General features: G+C 32.4%; 3 protein-coding genes across 4 annotated transcripts; 1 reads left to right on the top strand and 2 right to left on the bottom strand.

The window, feature by feature from the left end:
- Window positions 1-243: 243 nt before the first annotated feature.
- LOC105638865 (uncharacterized) lies at window positions 244-2,035 on the bottom strand. 2 transcript variants are annotated; one of them, XM_012222746.4, is made up of 3 exons: window positions 1,877-2,035; window positions 1,620-1,770; window positions 244-597 (listed from the first exon to the last, which is right to left on the bottom strand). In XM_012222746.4, exons 1-3 carry the CDS (start codon window positions 1,977-1,979, stop codon window positions 558-560), a joined length of 294 nt encoding a protein of 97 aa, XP_012078136.1. In that variant the 5' UTR covers window positions 1,980-2,035; the 3' UTR covers window positions 244-557. The 2 variants fall into 2 exon arrangements, with proteins under 2 accessions (XP_012078136.1, XP_089581805.1); XM_089725679.1 differs by lacking the exon at window positions 244-597 and having other exon boundaries at window positions 1,616-1,770.
- Window positions 2,036-2,344: 309 nt separating this feature from the next.
- On the top strand, window positions 2,345-8,279 carry SHM7 (serine hydroxymethyltransferase 7). Its single transcript, XM_012222745.4, has 4 exons — window positions 2,345-3,581; window positions 5,078-5,483; window positions 7,311-7,412; window positions 7,784-8,279. Exons 1-4 carry the CDS (start codon window positions 2,637-2,639, stop codon window positions 8,005-8,007), a joined length of 1,677 nt encoding a protein of 558 aa, XP_012078135.1. The 5' UTR covers window positions 2,345-2,636; the 3' UTR covers window positions 8,008-8,279.
- Window positions 8,280-9,486: 1,207 nt separating this feature from the next.
- LOC105638863 (BPS1-like protein) lies at window positions 9,487-11,982 on the bottom strand. Its single transcript, XM_012222744.4, has 2 exons — window positions 10,826-11,982; window positions 9,487-10,626 (listed from the first exon to the last, which is right to left on the bottom strand). The coding sequence occupies exons 1-2, from the start codon at window positions 11,180-11,182 to the stop codon at window positions 10,015-10,017; spliced, it is 969 nt and encodes a 322-aa protein (XP_012078134.1). The 5' UTR covers window positions 11,183-11,982; the 3' UTR covers window positions 9,487-10,014.
- Between the last annotated feature and the right edge of the window lie 5,933 nt (window positions 11,983-17,915).

Genomic DNA, 17,915 nt, shown 5'->3' with positions numbered 1-17,915 from the left:
TAAGTTAGAATGTCAATTTTACCCTCATTTTATTTGTAAATTTTCATATTCTTGCCACCACTGCCATCATAAACTCAACTAGTAAAACTCCAAAAAAGAGAAAAAAATACAATAAAACCCATAAATTTTCAGAAAGTAGCAAATAGAATAATTAGATCCAAGTTACTGAAATCAATAATCCTATGCCAATTTTGTCAAAAAGAAAACAAATTATTTGGGACAGAAGCAAAACCAAACACGAAATTAGAGGAAGTAAATAACAATTCACCCTTTGTTGATTTGCATATTCCTTTCCAATGCGATGACCATAAACATACACTTAAATGATTATAAAATTTTTTTTTTTTTTTAAAAAAATCAGATTTCATGGAACTTGGAATTAAATGAAATTCCCAACTACTATGGATTTTCTTATATGAATTTCAGAATGCCAACGAAACTATATACAAAACATGTAAACCTCTGATTATCTGCATTGTAGATTCCTTTGTTGGGATCCAACAAGGAGTTTAGATTTGTTCCTTCACTTTGTCTCCCTGGCAACAATCTGCAAGAATTCAAGAAGTTTGATCTCCTGCTGATCCAGATATCTTCATTCTGCATTGCCACCAATTTTATCATGAGATTTTACAACGGTAGCCATCAAACAATGCAAATTCAAATGGAACCTGAACTAAGTTGTGCATATTTATGTCTATATGCATGCACAAAGAATATAGAGTTCTACCCCAGAAAATGATTAGAACATGCTTATATGTGTCCATATCCAGTGATTAGAACTTGAACTCTCTACTTCATGGTAACAAAAAATCCCATGAAACTCAGAATGTCAGATGGACCTCAAATTCTTTGTAGTCTGAATATTCCCAAAATTAACTGAATCAGGTTATTCTACTGCATTGTTGGAAATGAGTTTCAAAACCTTTTGTAGAATTCATTTTGAGTGTCGTGTTTGATATGAATAAAAATATTCACTTACTACATTGTATTAAAATTTTGCGGAATTCAACACAACTATAACAAAATTCTACCATTTGAGAATGAATTCTATTCTTCAAATTCATTTGTACCAAAGGATGGGTATGAGTTACTAGAGGAAAGGAACAAATTCACAAACCAATACATCGAAAAACATGCAACTAGAAGTAATAGCTTGTCTAAGGTGACAGATCCTTGTTCTTTCTGTTGGAGGCAATTTCCTTTAGCAAAAACTACAAAAAATAGAACCCAACTGAAAAAATACAAAAAAACCCCTAAACTCCAGTAGTAATAAGAAGTTACCAAGAAAGTACTCTTAGCTAAAAACATTTAAGAGTACTCTGCATTTTCATTTTTCATGCCTTGAGTAATTTCATTATGAAAATCAGATGGGAAAGGAAATTAGAGCAAAAAAGGCCTGCTGTAGAGACACCTAATAGTTATGGACAGCTAAAAGTTGAAATTGACACTTCAGTTTCAAAGGTACATTTTTTGGGCGAATGATCACTAAAATTTGCGCCAAATATAGACTTAAAATGCTGCAAGACTGAAATTGATAAGATTCACACAAATAAAAACAGATTTTTGAACGACTGAACCAAATAATTAAGAAATAATAGGAATTGAACAGATTATATTACCCAGCAGCAGAATTTCTTGCATTAATGGAGTTGTAATATCTGGAAAAGCGACGGGTCTTGGGTTTCGGTTTAACGGGCTTTTTACGCAAACCGAATATCTCTTGCACTAGAGGTACATGTACCAGCACCAGCTTCCATGCCAAAAGCCATCCTGCAATTATTTTACACCAAACGAAATCCTCAAATCAGCGCATAAAAAGTAAAATCAGACTAATCAAATAATAATTAAGTGGTTAACAGCGAAAAGATAGACAAACCCAGAGATATAAACAAAACCACAAAAGAAACAGCGATGATCGGACGCAGAATCAATACTACGAAATAATCCCAGTGCGAAAGCGGATGAGGAGAAGACTCCATTGCCAGAAGCTTGCTTCTTTATTTTATTTTTGCTTCTTGTCTTTCTTTTTGTTGGCGTTTCGCGGGCTGCGTCGGTATGGGCTTTGGTCCAAAAATAAAATATTTATTGGGCCCACAACGCGCTGTACGCCACTGGCGTGGCCCAGTCATCAATTTCCAAGTCAGTCAAAGAAAGAACTAGAATAAAAAATTGAAAAAGCAAGCCAGTCCAGGTGGTCGTACCCTAGTGAACCTAACTGTTATTCCGTCCAAGTTAGAGACTGCCACGTGTAATAATAAAAACGATCGCGTTACAGGCTATTGCCGGTTACCCGCCCACCCTCCGAAGAAACAATATTCCATCCAGGTTCATCCCCCTCTTCTCTTTTATCAACGTATATGCTCGGGCTTCTTCTTTTTCTCAAATTAAAGGATTTTCGCAATAGCGAAGTGTTCTACTATCTTTGAATTAGGGTTTCAGTGTAATTTTGAAATTATATGGAAGCTTCTGCTTCTTCTTCCTCTTCAAACCCTAGAATTCGTTATTTTCGGTGTAACTGCTTCAGGCGTTGTTGTCGCTGCTTCTGTTGTTTCTACTCATATCCTTGAATTTAAAGTCTCTGATTTTTTTTTTTTCTATTTTCGATATAATTGTTGATTTGTGAGTGAGTTTGAAAAATGGATTTATCGCAAGCTCAATCTGGTCTGTCGCTTGGGTTTCATTCGCACTCAGCATCGAGTCCGATTCCGTTGCAATTACTTGACCAGAAAGAGGAGAATCCAGTAGAGAAAAATGAAAATCAGATTGAAGAAGAGGAGAATTTTAGCATTTTGGGACATCCAATGTGTATAAAGAGGCAAAGAGATGGTCAATCATCGTCTTCATCATCATCATCGCCGAATCCGCCTAAGCGCCCTGCTATTGAACCAGGGCTGGAGTGTCGACGAGCCATTGTCCGAGGCTGGGGGAACCAGCCACTTCCTTTGGCAGACCCAGAAATTCATGAAATTATGGAGAAAGAGAAGCAGAGGCAGGTGAAAGGGATTGAACTTATAGCATCGGAGAATTTTGTTTGCCGTGCAGTGATGGAAGCTCTTGGTAGCCACTTGACAAATAAATACTCTGAAGGACTACCTGGAGCTAGGTATTATACGGGTAATCAGTTTATAGACCAAATTGAAGTGATGTGTTGCAATCGGGCGTTAGCAGCCTTTGGGCTTGATTCTGATAAATGGGGCGTCAATGTGCAGCCATATTCATGTACTTCTGCCAATTTTGCGGTTTACACAGGGCTTTTATTACCTGGAGATCGGATTATGGGTTTAGATTCACCTTCTGGTGGGCATTTGAGTCATGGATATTATACTCCAGGAGGTAAAAATGTGTCTGCTTCATCGATTTTCTTTGAGAGTTTGCCTTACAAAGTGAATCCTCATACTGGATATATTGATTATGATAAGATGGAGGATAAGGCCATGGATTTTAGACCCAAGATACTTATTTGTGGTGGCAGCTCATATCCAAGGGAGTGGGATTATGCCAGATTTAGGCAAGTTGCAGATAAGATTGGAGCAGTGTTGATGTGCGATATGGCTCATATCAGCGGTCTTGTGGCAGCGAAGGTTTGAAATTCTTTGAATTTTAATATGCTTTAATGTGGATATTTGGACTTATTGTTATTCAAGCGTCGTTCTATGATTGATGTTCTTGTATGTTCTAAATTCACTTTGTTCTTGTACGAAACTTTGGCGCTTTTTTCTGTTTTGAGAGGCAGTTACTAGAGCATAATTTCTTAGGGTTCCTAATTATTTACATTCTGATTAGTATGTATATTGGTTTAGAATTTGAAGCTACAGCATTGGCACTCTGCAAATGAGCGATCAATTGAACCACTTGTATTTTTAGTATGTAAATACAAATAAGTTATTTTGCAACTTTCTTGGATCCATATAGATTTATATCAGTGCTGGTAATTTATACTATAGTATAAATGGGGCTATAATGTAAAGGTTGTAGAATTTCCAAAATGCATTAGATTAATATACATTGTAGGAGTTAACTAAAATTTGAGAAATACATCTAAATGAGCTCAAACAAATAAAGGTGTTAAATAGATGGTTTGTGTAGTTACTATCAATCAACTTTAGTAAGACAAAGCAACAACAAAAGCGAGATCAGGCATCTAAGCTTAATCTAGAATTGGAATCAAATAGCATTTTATTGTTTTTGATGCGATTAATCTCATCTGCAATTGATGAATTATCAAGATCAATGTATCTAGAGTTAGATTTTAGACTAATGATCTAACAGTAGCTGGGTTATTGTATAATTTTTAACTAGCAGGTGTTGGGAAATTAACTTGTGGTGTAAAAAACGAGGTGCATGATGTAGTTTGATTTTGAAACAATGGTGCTAGGCTGCCATTTATTTTTCCTGAAACTTATGTATTAGAAATTTGCATAATGTTGTTGGTATTGAAAATGTTAGATACGATTGTGATCATTCATTTCTCTCTTGATCTCTCCACCCCTTTAGTTGCAGTTTGTTACTTGTGTTAAACTTTGAATTGAATGATTTACTATTTTTCTTTCTATGAATGTTTATACTACTTCCTCCATCCCATTTTGTTTGTATGGTTTGACAAAATACGCATATTAAGAATTTAGTCAACAAAAATTATTTTGTCATTGTTTACCCTTAACTCATTAAGATATTAATAAAAGTCATTCATTTAATGAACAATCATAAAGGTTATTATGAGAAAAATAATTGTTTAAGTATATAAATTTAAAAACTTTGCAAACATTTTGGGACATCCAAAAAAGGAATAACAAGTAAACAAAATGGGATGGAGGCAGTATTAATATTATATTGGTTTTACTATTTTCTTCACTTCAAAGTGCATGCATATGTATTTTTGCTACGTTCATTCTTTTTTTTTTTTTTTTTCCTTTTTTGAAAGGAACAATGTCTATATTCAGAAAACTACTTATCAAAAGGGAAAAAAAATTAAAATCCTTCATGCGAATAAAACAAGCCACTTGGTTTAAACCATGTAAAATGAATATTTTGCTGTTAACTTTCTTCTTACAATAACATTTGCTCTCCCCTTTAACAGGAATGTGCAAGTCCATTTGATTATTGTGATATTGTCACCTCCACGACTCACAAAAGTCTTCGAGGTCCTAGAGGAGGAATAATTTTTTACAGGAAAGGCCCAAAATCAAGGAAGCAAGGCATGCTTCTTAGTCATAATGATGGTACTAGCCATTATGATTTTGAAGAAAGGATAAACTTTGCCGTTCATCCATTGTTACAAGGTGGTCCTCACAACAATCACATTGCTGCTCTTGCCATAGCCTTAAAACAAGTAGCTACTCCAGAGTACAAAGCATACATGCAACAGGTGAAGAAAAATTCCCAGGCATTAGCATCTGCCTTGTTGAGAAGAAAATGCAGATTGGTGACTGGGGGCACTGACAACCATTTATTGCTCTGGGATCTAACTACTCTAGGCTTAGCAGGTTTGTGTAGATATAGAATTATATGCGTTTGCATGCATGTGTACTTGTTTGATGTTGACATGTTGTAATGTTATCTTTTGCTTGGGAGACTGAGTGGTTTTTTCTGTGTGGAAATATCATTGGTCAATAGTGGCTGACAAATGTTGGAACACTTATAAAGATGATTAGATGTGTGCTTCCACATTGTATAGAACTTAGGGAGCTTCTTGTGGAAGTCCATGCCACATCCCCTGTCAATATAGTGTAGTTTATGCAAGAAATTAGGAACCTTTTGAATGCATTTTGGAACTAGGGTCAGAATGGCATAAAATCTTTTTCTTTTTTAACTTTTCAGAAAAATCTTTTCTATTTAGACAAGAAAAGAATTGAACACAAAAGGATACACTCCTTTCCAAAGAGATGCGGAGAAAAAAAAAAAAGGGAAAAAGACTTTTCTTACCGAGAAAGAGTGTCTGCTGTTCTGTTTTCAATCGAATCCGCAGAGCAAAAACAAAGTATTTGCTTGCCAGAATCCAAATCTACTCTTGTTGAAGCGGTGTGGGAGAGAACTCTGTTCCAGATACATGCTTTACATACAGGATTAGCCTTTTTCTAATATTAGATATTTCCGAAATGGATGGACACTTGCTTTATAGCTTGATAGATTTGCTTGTCAATGACAACTGAATTCTTACAATGTTGTGAAGAGATCATTCTGTATCAAGCCTGACACTTGGAGGGTGTTTGATATATTGATGATTTGTTGACTGCTGTGGTTTTGTGCAAGGTCGCTAGCTAAGCTATAAAGAAACTCTATTTGATGAAGCATGTCATGAAATTGCTTTTCCATGTCAAATTGTTATTCTTTTTGCCCCTTTAGTGTCCTATGGATCAGCAATGTGCATCAATATGGAGTTACAGCAACTGCTATTTGTTCTCTGGATTATATATTCATGATGTATTTGTGGCTATCTGGAACAAATTCATCTCATAGTGCTATAATAATTTAATATCTTTTATTTTTTCCTTGTACTTTTCCAAGACCGTGTTCTCTTTAATTGAATACTTGATATTCAGTCATTATACTTTTTGTTTGGTTCTTTTTGTTATCAGAAAATTCTAGCAAAATGTGACTCAGATATTTTAAGGGGTCTTTATGATGTGTCAGGCTATCAGATCAAGTCTAGGAAGAAGCCTTGTCAAATAGAGATTTTTGACAAGAACAGTGGAAGTACCATTCTAGTTTAATATTTTCTCTTATTGAAGGCTCATCCTTTCTCCCTTTAGCTTCTTGATATCATAAATAGTTGCCTTGGGCACTAGGGTTAATTTTGGTTTCAGTTAGGGCCCAGAAGATGATGACAGATCTTGAATGCACTATGATGGTCTAGAGAAGGGAATCATTGGAGGAAAGTAATTTAGGTCCTGGCTTGCCAAACAAAAACTAGTCTGAGTTGTGTGCTTTCGAGTGCTGGTCTAACTTCTAATCCTGTTGATTATTGATTCCACTTACTATCACATTGCACTTTATGTTATTGTAGGGACTCCATTTGACCCGTTTGCTTTAGCAGTAAAATCTTATCATTGAAATGGCAGTGTTTTAAGTGGAAAATGTAATAGCTTCAACAGTTAACTTGTGAATATGTACACCCCCTGCGAACTTGTCTGGACCTTACCATTTTTGGTTGTGTAATATCTCTTTTCCCCTATGCATGCAGAACTGTGTGTTTGCTCATACATTGTATATGTATTTATGATGTCAAGAATCAGTATATATTCTTCATAACTTCAATGTTTAAATGCATTTTCCTTTTTGTAATGACTATGCTCTTGTTCTTTTCTTTCCAGGCAAGAATTATGAGAAAGTATGTGAAATGTGCCACATCACCCTGAATAAAAGTGCTATATTTGGTGACAACGGCGCTATTTGTCTCGGTGGAGTGAGAATCGGTAAGTTGTAATCTTTTCATCTTAGGCTACATTTGGTAAGCCGCAATGAGATATGATATAATGTAGTCAAAATTTTTAGTATAAATATAATATTAAAATTATATTTGATTGCATTATAGTATTACATTTCAGTACCACTTGCTAAACATGGCCTTACATATGAAATTTAAGATAATTTTATGAACAGCAAAAAATGGACCTCACATTAGCTTAAATATGCCACCAGAGATAATTATTCTTGAATTGATTGGATTGCCTGAACTTTAATTATTGAGTCATGGATGCGTATGCCTAAATATCATAACAATTTGTTGGTGAAGTCTGTGTTTATCGTTCAATTTCTGAGATTTACTGTATTCCTCTCCTGTCAGGCACTCCTGCTATGACATCAAGAGGCTGTTTAGAGGGTGATTTTGAAACCATAGCTGACTTTCTTCTCAGAGCAGCCCAGATTACATGTATAATACAAAGGGAACATGGCAAATTCCAGAAAGATTTTCTCAAGGGTCTCCAAAACAGTAGAGATATCATTGAGCTCCGAAACCGGGTTGAGACATTTGCCTCTCAGTTTGCAATGCCAGGTTTTGAGTTTTGAATATGTGAAAGAGGCAACTTGCATCCATTTGTTGATGATTTTCTTGGCTTTGGCTTCTTGTTCATTCCTCATGTTAACTAGCCAATTTTATTCCACACATATTTTTCATTCATTGTCTTGTAAATTATAAATATAGGTGAATCTTCTGGATACATTGAGAAAAATATAGCATCATAAATTTTCTCAGTGTTTTCCTGATTTTGTAAAGATTACAAGAATACTTGAAAATTTTGTGAACTCAGTCAGCTAAAATTTTCTCCTTGCTCTGCTTATGATTGTTCTCCATCCTATATGGTCTTTGTTTCCATGATGAATGTGTCATTTTGAGGTAAACACACAAGACGTGTGAAGTATCTGTTTAGCAAGAAAAAATGACCCGCAATTTTCGTTCCCACCCCCCCCCCCCCCCCACAAAACATATCATGATCATGATGCAGAATTTAAGGTCCTTTGCCTCCTCACAAGATTTGTATTTTGCAGTGCAGTTACTTACCGCGGTCTTAAATGTGCTTTTCTGAGCATGAGAAATTGATTCTACAGTTGTCTTGTTGAGACGTAAACTTCTGTTGATAACAAAATACCTGACCGTGTATGCTATGCATGAAAAAGAAGAAGAAAAAAGGAGGGTAAGAAGCGGAATTTATTATTTGGACTTTAGCTGGTGTCAATATTTTGCTTTAGCATTGTAATTTCACTTTTCAAATCTTGTTGGGAGTATGGAAGGACATGATTGCTAGTGATAATTAAAGAGGTTGGTTCTGTGGTTTAAAGAGCTTTCATCATTCACAGTAAGCTGGCTGCCCACAGCTTTGTTGGAACACAACCCTTTCCCTTTGCTTTGCTTTGCTTTGCTGCCATAAAATTTTTCCTAGCCAGCTACCTTTCTTTATTCATTTACATTTTGTCGTTATGTTTTCTTTCTTTCTTTTTCTCCATTATTATTATTATTACCAGTATTATAATATTACATTTCTTTAATAATTAATAATCTCCCATTCTCATGTGGAACCCTCCAAGGGAGGCAAGGCATGAATTTCCGGCAAGGGACAAAAAGCATGAGATACGGTTTACAACACCAAGTGACCAATTTTCTGCCATTTTATATTTTCTCTTAGACCCCAAAAGAAGGAAGAGAAGGGGAAAAAAAAAGTAATAATTGGCAAACATAATTATAATTAGCGGATAGAAAGAAGAGACATGTCAGGAAGAGAGAACTAAGTCATCATCAAATATCATTTTCTTTAAAGTGCAGTGAATCAGACAAAAGCTTTTCATCTTCTTCTCGTCCTTCTCCTTAGATCAAAGCAAAAGTCTTTTTCTTTTTAAATTAAAGCTAAAACCAGGAACCTCACAGTCTTGCCTTGCCCTACTATATTACTACTATTGCTACAACAGTCATAATCATCCACCCTTCCCCATCATTAGTCTTTTTACTATAACAACTAGAGGTTATGAAACTGGAACGAGAGCGAAAACCACTTTGAATTATAAAAATAAAATAATTAATTAAAAATTGCAAAGGATAGATAACTACAACCCTGCTGATATGTTAATTTATGAAAAAAAATTAAGCCAAGAAAAAAAAAGGAAGAAGAAGCTTCCATCCCTTTTGTCCATTATAATTTAAAAAATGGAACCAAGAAGTTGGTGTTTCGTGTTCATATCCAAAGAGAACAGCTTGGCCTTGCATGCTACAATGACCGTCCCTTCATCAAATTTTCAATTCTTCTCCAACCCATCTCTTCTTTTTCAATTTTAGGGTTTTCACAGAAAAGGTTTTCTTTTTTTTTTTTTTTTCTTCTTAAATATAGTAGCTATAATGAACAGGAACCATGAGAGGTGAAAAAAAAAAAAGAAATTTAAAATTTAAAAAACAAGAAAAATTAAAAGAAAATAGAAGGGTTAAAAAGGTACAACAACCCCAACAACTGCTTCCTCTACCATGTATTTTTTTTTTTTTTTTTTGAGATTTTTAAGTTTTTCAACCATTCTCTCTGTTTCTAATTTCTACCTATGACTGCAAAAGTCCAAAAGCTTCTTTCTTCCTTCAACAATCTCATCAAAGAAATCATCAAGTTGGCCAACGATATTTTCAGCTCCAGATCTCAAAACCCCAAAACACCCACTTAAATTCTCTACTCTCTCTCTTATCTCCACCTCTGTTTCCCAATCCACCATTCCTCCTTGTCCACATCTCCTCTCCAGCTCTCCTCTTAGCTCCTCCATAGCCATTTTTGATCTTCTAAACTCATAAAGCAAAATCCCTGGCCTCCCATTTATCTGGTTTATCTCTGCTGCTACTCTCTGCTGCAATCTTGCTGTTGATATCATGAAAGCTGATCCAAAAAATAAACACCCTTCATACCCTCCTCTTAGAAAGCTTGATTCTGGCCAGCAATACACTAACCCATATAGCAGAATCATTAGAAGCAATGAACTAACGTTTCTCATTGCATATAAAACCCCTCTAAATCCATTGAATCCATTCAGTTTCGATTCAATTGATACTTTCTCATCGAAACGCAAAGATAATGGTTGGATTCTTGTTTCCATTAAAGCTCTGTTTTCCTCTTCCAATCCAGCTGCTTCTCTTCTACACCCAGAAATTGCCCTTATTACCTGTTTCAAGGAATTATTCTCATTGTTAGTTGCATAAATTTCATTTCCTTACTATATCCAAGAAACAAAAAATCAAAGAAAGGATCAAGAAAATCAAGAAAAAAAACAATCAAGAAATGGAAAGGATCAAGAAAATCAAGAAACTGGTGTTCAATCAAGAAAATGAAAGAAAGAATCAAGAATAATAAAAAAAAAAAACCTGGCGAGAGAGTTGGGGACTAAGACGTCGATGATTGTCAAGAGAAGAAGTGATATTGAAACCAGCAGAGTAATAGTTTTCCATTCCAGATATGCCTATTTTAAGGACATGACAAGCCTCCCAAAGCTTGGAACTCTCATCCATATATTCATCAAGCCACTTATCACCAACAGGCAAATGGAGCTTTTGAACAAGTAAAGTCAACTGAGAGTGAAAAGATCTTAACAAAGAAAGAACCCTTTGAAGGAATTGAATTGACATGAAGTTATTAGAGAGATAAACTCTTTCAAGATCATCGATCTCTCTAGTAAGAAAAGTGTAAAACCCATTGACAGAATTTGTAGAAGAAGGATCCATTATTATTATTATTATTATTTTTATTATTATTATTATTATAGGGAGAAGACCAAAACTAAGAGAAGATGCTAATATAAGAGTTGAAAGAAAGAGAGAAAGAGAGAAGCTGTGGAGGGGGAGAGAAAAGGTTATAAAGATGGGTGATATTTAAATTGAGGGAAAGAGAAAGAAGGAAAGACGAAGAAAAAGAAAAAGAAGAGAAGAATGGTAGTGAGGGAATATCTTAGAAGCTCAGGTTTCTAAGGTTGAAAAGGATTGTTGGGAGCAATGATGGGTGTTTCCTATAGAGGGGAAAGGATGATTGGTAATATGCCATTTTCATTGTTTAATGGGCAGAAAGGAAGAGAAAAAGGGAAAAAAATTTAAAGAGTTGCAAGCAAAATAAATAAAGAAGAAAAATTTACCAAAAGGAAAAGATGGAGAGAAATAAAGATTTAAAGGGTTGGCAAAACCTTGTTAAAACACGAATTTTCCATGAGCTCCCTTCCAATTTCTTGCTTTTGTTGTGTGTTTCTTTTCTTTCTTTTCCCCCTAAAAAGTTCATTAAACTAATATCATTACATATCCAAAAAACTACACACTGCATGTATTATGTGTCATAATATTATATATGCATATTGATATTAATAATATTAGTTGGCAGTGTTCTATGATGATAGAGTGTGAGGTTATTGGGTTGTAGGAAAGTTTGACTATATAGTTGACCGAGATTCTGCTTCTATAACTTGTAAATCCTTTCTTCTTCTACATTAGATACTGATTTGAGTGCTTTCTTTGGCTTCTTCTTCCCTCTTTTTCGTCCTCGAGCAACTGACTTTGCTCCTTTACTTCCCCTCTATCCTATTGAAATTTGTGGGTTTAATTTATTTCTCCTAGATATTTCTTGTTTTGTTGATTTTTTCAAAAGGAGGGCAAATTGGAATGATGAGGTTCTTTGTATGTGTTTTTCTTTTCTTGACCTTCTACTACAATGCAAAATCAAGTCTTTTTAGGCCTTCAATTGTATTTATTTATTTAGATACATTAATTTCACCTTTTCTTTTCTTGGGACAAATTGAATGATTCTTTATTTTCATTTGTTCATAACTTCCTACCCTTAGACCACCTCATACTCACATATCTTGATATTCAACCTAATAACATAATCCAAGCCGTTCATTAGATAGAACTTTAGGACCCATCAAACGGCGGATCAAAAAGGAAAGACCTTTGTAATTCTTTTGATCAAAATAATATACATATATATACACTTTTTTTTGCATTTGACCAAATGGGTTTCTACTTTCTAATCATTAATTGGTCCTAGTTGGTAACTAATCAATAGCAATAGAATGTTTTAAAGTTGTGGAGGAATATTAATTTTCTTTTCTCCTTTATTCTCTAAGCAAAGCAAAGCATTATATTTTAACCTTATAAGATTGTTTAATTAATTAATTAATTAATTAATTATGTTTAATTAAATAAACATGTCAATTTTAAGTTGGGGAGGTGGGGGACCATGAAATCTTCTTATTTATAAATTAGAGTTATTATGTTTCATTTCATGAAAATTGTTTTAGAAGAGAGAGTGGTCGTGGGTTTTTGGAGAATGGGACATCTTAAGAATATGAGTATGTTGGTCTTTTAAAGATTTCATTGGAAAGTGAAGACTAAACCCTAAGACCATTATTTATTTGAGAATTTGATATGGCCACCCAATTTTTTCTTTAATTCATCTAAGGAGCACTTCACTTAATTACCCCTCTATTATTAGATATATTGTTCCTTCCCCTCAATTAATATAGGAATAATTGTATTTTCATTTTGCTCCTATAAAAAAATTAAATAAATAAAAATAGGGCCCCTTTCATTTATTTTTTGAAGAGTAGCAATGTCTACCTCATTTGCGGTCTTTGTCTATGGACAGCAAAGGTTGTTTCAATTCAATCTAAGGGGCAAGGAACTAGTGATTCATGAGTTAGTGTAAATTCCATATTTTTGACTTGTCGGCATCAATTTGATCTCAACTCCTCAAATAATAAGATGGTTATCAAAAAGAAAAAAAAAAAAAAAAAAAAAAAAACAATAAGAGTAATTTTTGTTTTGGTAAAGATATACACGGTTATGCCAATCAGATATGGTCTGGTCAGTCTTCTTATTTATGTGAGTAATTTTTGTTTTGGTAAAGATATACATGGTTATGCCAATTAAATATGGTCTGGTCGGTCTTCTTATTTATGTAAGGAGTGTGAGGCCTCAAATTTAATTACTCTTAATCACAATAATTTTCATCAATTTGGTGAGTAGGGAAGGACTATCTTCTATTTATAGTCTAGTGTTATTTCGATCCGTTATATCCCCATATGAATCAAAAGAAATATACACCGGATATTTTAAATATTTTACGTATGATACAGTGAAATTTTGTGTCAAGCCAAGTTGGTCCAAATATATTTTTCAATATATTTTACACTAAAATATAAAAAATGCCATTAGCTTATACAATTTCATCACAGTAATAGTCTTAATTTTCTACATAATTATTTTTTAATATATTAAAGGAAATTAATTATTGAAAAATTGAAATCTATATAATAGTCATAGGAAGTGTCATGATCATTCTATTAAAGTACTAACCATTTTCTTTTTGTAAATATCCAATTTTATTAAAGGTATCATTTTCAATATATATATATATACTTTCTTTAAATGTCCTTTATTTATTTATTTTTATTTTTTTGTGCTAGCTCACCATAGGCAACTGGCCTACATGATTGGATTAACATATGAGTGATGATGGTTAAACTCAGAATTTGAACAAGAATGCTAACCCTACCTCTAAATGTAAGCAATTCCCATTTTTGCCAAGGAACCAAAAGTACTGCAAAAAAATCAATATGTTGCCATGTGAAAATAAGCAACTATAGATTTATTTATTTATTATGTGAGAGTTGCTTGGTTATCTATGTCACAAACTGGACTCTACTACAAAATTAGTACAGTTTGCATGCAAAATTTATCTCAACTAACTCAACAATGAGGGGCACTATATTGGAAAAAAATAAATTAAAATCATACTTGTGATATGATGAGTACCCTAAAAACTAAGGTCAGCCCTTAATGTGTGGGTCTATCAGTGGAAAGAAATTAAACCCATTTGATGGCTAGACTTGTTTTTTGGTATCCCTTTCATCCCATCATATCATTTACCATACAGAAAGCCTTTTTGGGGAATGTATCATTTTCTCATCCTTAATGGCCTTAGAAGGATACAACTGGATGCTCCTATTGGTCTCTTAGCATGTGATAATGATACAAAGAAATAATATTCAAGAGACAACTCATCTATATATATATATATATCTCTAAATTTGAGATTGATGTCTATCAGTTTGTATATTCAAATTCTGCTAAATGAGATCAGAAAAGTGATAGAAATAGAAGTTTGATTAGATCTTAATTATGTTCAAATCATATTAAATAAAATAAACAAAGTAGAAAATTAATTAAATCAAATCAATCAAAGCAGTATTTACGTAAAACTAGCAGTTTCAAACTTTTAATTTTACAAATAAAATTTTATCGAAAAAACTTTCTACTTTCACCGATTTAATACCCTTTTAACAAAAATGAAAAAGGAAAATCCCATCAGATCAAGAGTGTTGGCAAGTTGGTTATCATATTAATTCCCAATTCAATTGGGGGTTACTGTGTTCGGGACCACTCACACTTCTTTTCATTCTTCATTTTATGTTTAATGGAGATAAAGGGATACCTAAACCCTACTTTGTTTTAAAGATGAGTGATTTGCAAAAACTCCTGTTAATGATAAATAATATGGAATTAAATAAGTGAATGTGACTCCATTTCAATTCAGTCTTATTCTTTATATTCTTTATTCTTTTCATACATAGATCTATTATGTATATGTTAAAGCCTTTCCAGTTACATTTATTCCATCCATGCGGATTATAGTGACAATATAAATGGATAATTTTTAATTTAATAGAAAAATTATATTAAAATAAATTATTTTTTCTGTGTTGGTAAGATAAAATGATAAAAAAAAATATAAAATTGCATGAAATCTTTTTCAATTAACCAATTATATATATATATATATATATATTTTCCCCTCCTTCCTTCTGAGAACATTTTCAAGTTTCAATTTGAATTAATTGCTAAAATTGGTAGTCCATTAATTAGGCATTTCAAGTGTTAAATGCATTGAAGCAATAATGATAGTGAAGAATGAAAATAAATAAATAAAATGAACCTTTTAGACTTTACGCATACATACAATAATTGAATACTTGAACGAACCTCATACTCAGGCTGCTACTCTGCTTCCTCTATCAAAGCTTTTGTGTGCTACCGCGTACTTCGGTGGACGAAATTTCTATTTTTTATCCGACGGCGTTAGTTATTTTAATAAACGTTTAATTGGCGTTTTATTAAATATTAAGAAAAATAATATTTTGTAATTTGCCATTTCAAATATGAACGTTATATTATTGAATATTATAAATAATAAAAATAGTATTTTGATTTTAATCCAAATGCTTAAAGCTATATAAAAATCTATTGGCCAACATTAGTCTTACTGTGCGTTTAAGCTAATAGAAAATTATTTTTTGATCATAAATACAAAAATAGTTATTATTTAATAAAATTGTTAATTAATAATACTAAATTCATTTTTTTAAACATTACAAATTTATGAGCATACACTTCAATCATAATTTAATTAGAAAAATCAAAATTGTAAAATTTCACAAATTATATATTTTTCTATAATTTTTTAAATCTGATATATTAAAAAAGTAAGTGATAACTAAATAAAATAATAAGAAATTAAAAAAAGAAAAGAAAAGAAAATAAGAGGAGGAAGGGGCATCATTGTCAGCCTCCAAAAGAGGTGCTCTAATTATCATTAAACAAGAGCAATAAAATCAGTCTGCCTCTTTATGAAAAGAGAAAAGTGAAGTATAAAGCTAAGGTAAAAAGTATTACCTACATATTCTATAGGACAGATGGCAACCAAAAAACTACACAACTGGATGATAATAATCATATGCTCAACCTTCCAAAGTAAGTAGAATTTTATTTTTTATTTTATTTTTTTCCCCCTTTTCCAGAGCATTATGGGCCACCTAATGATCTTTTAGTACCAAAATCTAATGCAGCCTAAAGATTTGGGTTAGCAATTAATAAAATAAGCTAAAGACAGAGAACCCAAAACACAACAAAATGATCTTTCAGCCAATTAGGTATGGATTGTAATCTGTATTTTTCTTTTTTTTTTTTTTTTTTTTTTGAACTGATGTATTTTTCTATTGTGTAACACTAGTACTTGCTTTGTTCTAATTAGGTGATTAATGTTGATTTATCTTGGAATATGATATCCAAAATTATAATTGTTTATGTTGATGGAACTTTCTTTTTCTCAATTAATTACTTTTAAGCAAATGGGTTTCTACTTTACATTATGATATCAAAAATTATAACGGCAACTGGTAGCATTTCATCAAAAATTAAAAGAAATAATGTTTATAATTCATTCTCTTAAATTTTAAACACCAATAATAAACACTCGCCTTGATCATTATAAATAATAAAAGCGGTATTTTGACTAAAAAAGCTACATAATGCAGAGCATAACATTAAAGTTAAACCAATCACTATTACAAAAAATACAACCAATCGATTATATAGTTTGCTTTACATTCTTGTGAGCAGTTATATATTTAGTATTTTATATAGTATGAGATTCCAACTAAAGTGGCATTATAACTAAAAATACAGGTAGATAGATAGTTAATCATTTGAGCACAAGATCTCCATTGATCAATGGCTGAAATGGGTTTGATAGATAGAGAATATGTCCTAAGGTCAGATTTACGTGTGGACAACTTTAGTTAGAAGAGGACATATTAATGGGCCACAACACACATTAACATTACATCGACATGACCCAATTACCCAAAAGCCTAGAGTTTTGGTATTTAATTCGTCAACTCATGCCCTCCATGGCTCATCAATTTTTCATTCTCTTCTTCTTATTTTATTTATTTATTTATTTTACAATATATATTTGCAATCTTCTCAATAGTGGTACTATTGTACCATAGGGACTTGATTAGGGATAAACTATAAATGAAAAGACTACATAAATCAACATCATCTATTGCCTTTTTTTATCCTAATGTGAGCCTTTCAATTGATAAAAATAGGCAAAAGAAAAAAAAAAATCCACTATATAAATAAAGTTCAGGCAAAGTACCTATGCTATGCATAGCTACATCCATAGCTTGATATTTTGATAGCACTTTTCTTTTCCTTTTATGATTATATTTATCGATTTGCCCACTGAGGAATTAAACTTTAAATATTAAAATTTTTGAGAATATTGGTATGTTTATTTTTAATAAATTAAATAAAATTTATAGATAAAATTTTTTTGAGAAATTTAGGAATCAAATACAACCTAATGCTACCAATGTTATTTGACATTTGTCACTATTTATTTTAAATTAAAATTTTAGTTATCTACAACAAAAATATTCTTCAGCATTCTCACCAAGATTAATCATTTTTGTAATATTCAGGAAACTAATATAATTTTAAAATAAGATTTTCACTAATTTGGTCAATTAAGAGGAGGGCTACATCTATTATGTAATATATATATATATATATATATATATATATATATATTACATAATTTGTACAAGTGTGGCAAGGACATTAATGA

Source organism: Jatropha curcas, chromosome 9 (genome assembly GCF_041381405.1).
Source record: "Jatropha curcas cultivar XTBG-Jc1 chromosome 9, XTBG_Jcur_1.0, whole genome shotgun sequence".
Classification (NCBI taxonomy): Eukaryota; Viridiplantae; Streptophyta; class Magnoliopsida; order Malpighiales; family Euphorbiaceae; genus Jatropha; species Jatropha curcas.
The sequence above is the reverse complement of the archived record's forward strand: the minus strand, read 5'-3'. Positions and strand labels throughout refer to the sequence as shown.

Coding starts and splice junctions, on each gene's coding strand:
- LOC105638865 (XM_012222746.4), bottom strand. CDS start 1,979: ATGGAGTCTTCTCCTCATCCGCTTTCGCACTGGGATTATTTCGTAGTA. Junction 1,771..1,876: donor GGTTTTGTTTATATCTCTGG/GTTTGTCTATCT, acceptor AAATAATTGCAG/GATGGCTTTTGGCATGGAAG. Junction 598..1,619: donor GCAAGAAATTCTGCTGCTGG/GTAATATAATCT, acceptor GTGGCAATGCAG/AATGAAGATATCTGGATCAG.
- SHM7 (XM_012222745.4), top strand. CDS start 2,637: ATGGATTTATCGCAAGCTCAATCTGGTCTGTCGCTTGGGTTTCATTCG. Junction 5,484..7,310: donor AACTACTCTAGGCTTAGCAG/GTTTGTGTAGAT, acceptor TTTTCTTTCCAG/GCAAGAATTATGAGAAAGTA. Junction 7,413..7,783: donor TCTCGGTGGAGTGAGAATCG/GTAAGTTGTAAT, acceptor CTCTCCTGTCAG/GCACTCCTGCTATGACATCA.
- LOC105638863 (XM_012222744.4), bottom strand. CDS start 11,182: ATGGATCCTTCTTCTACAAATTCTGTCAATGGGTTTTACACTTTTCTT. Junction 10,627..10,825: donor GTCCCCAACTCTCTCGCCAG/GTTTTTTTTTTT, acceptor TCCTTGAAACAG/GTAATAAGGGCAATTTCTGG.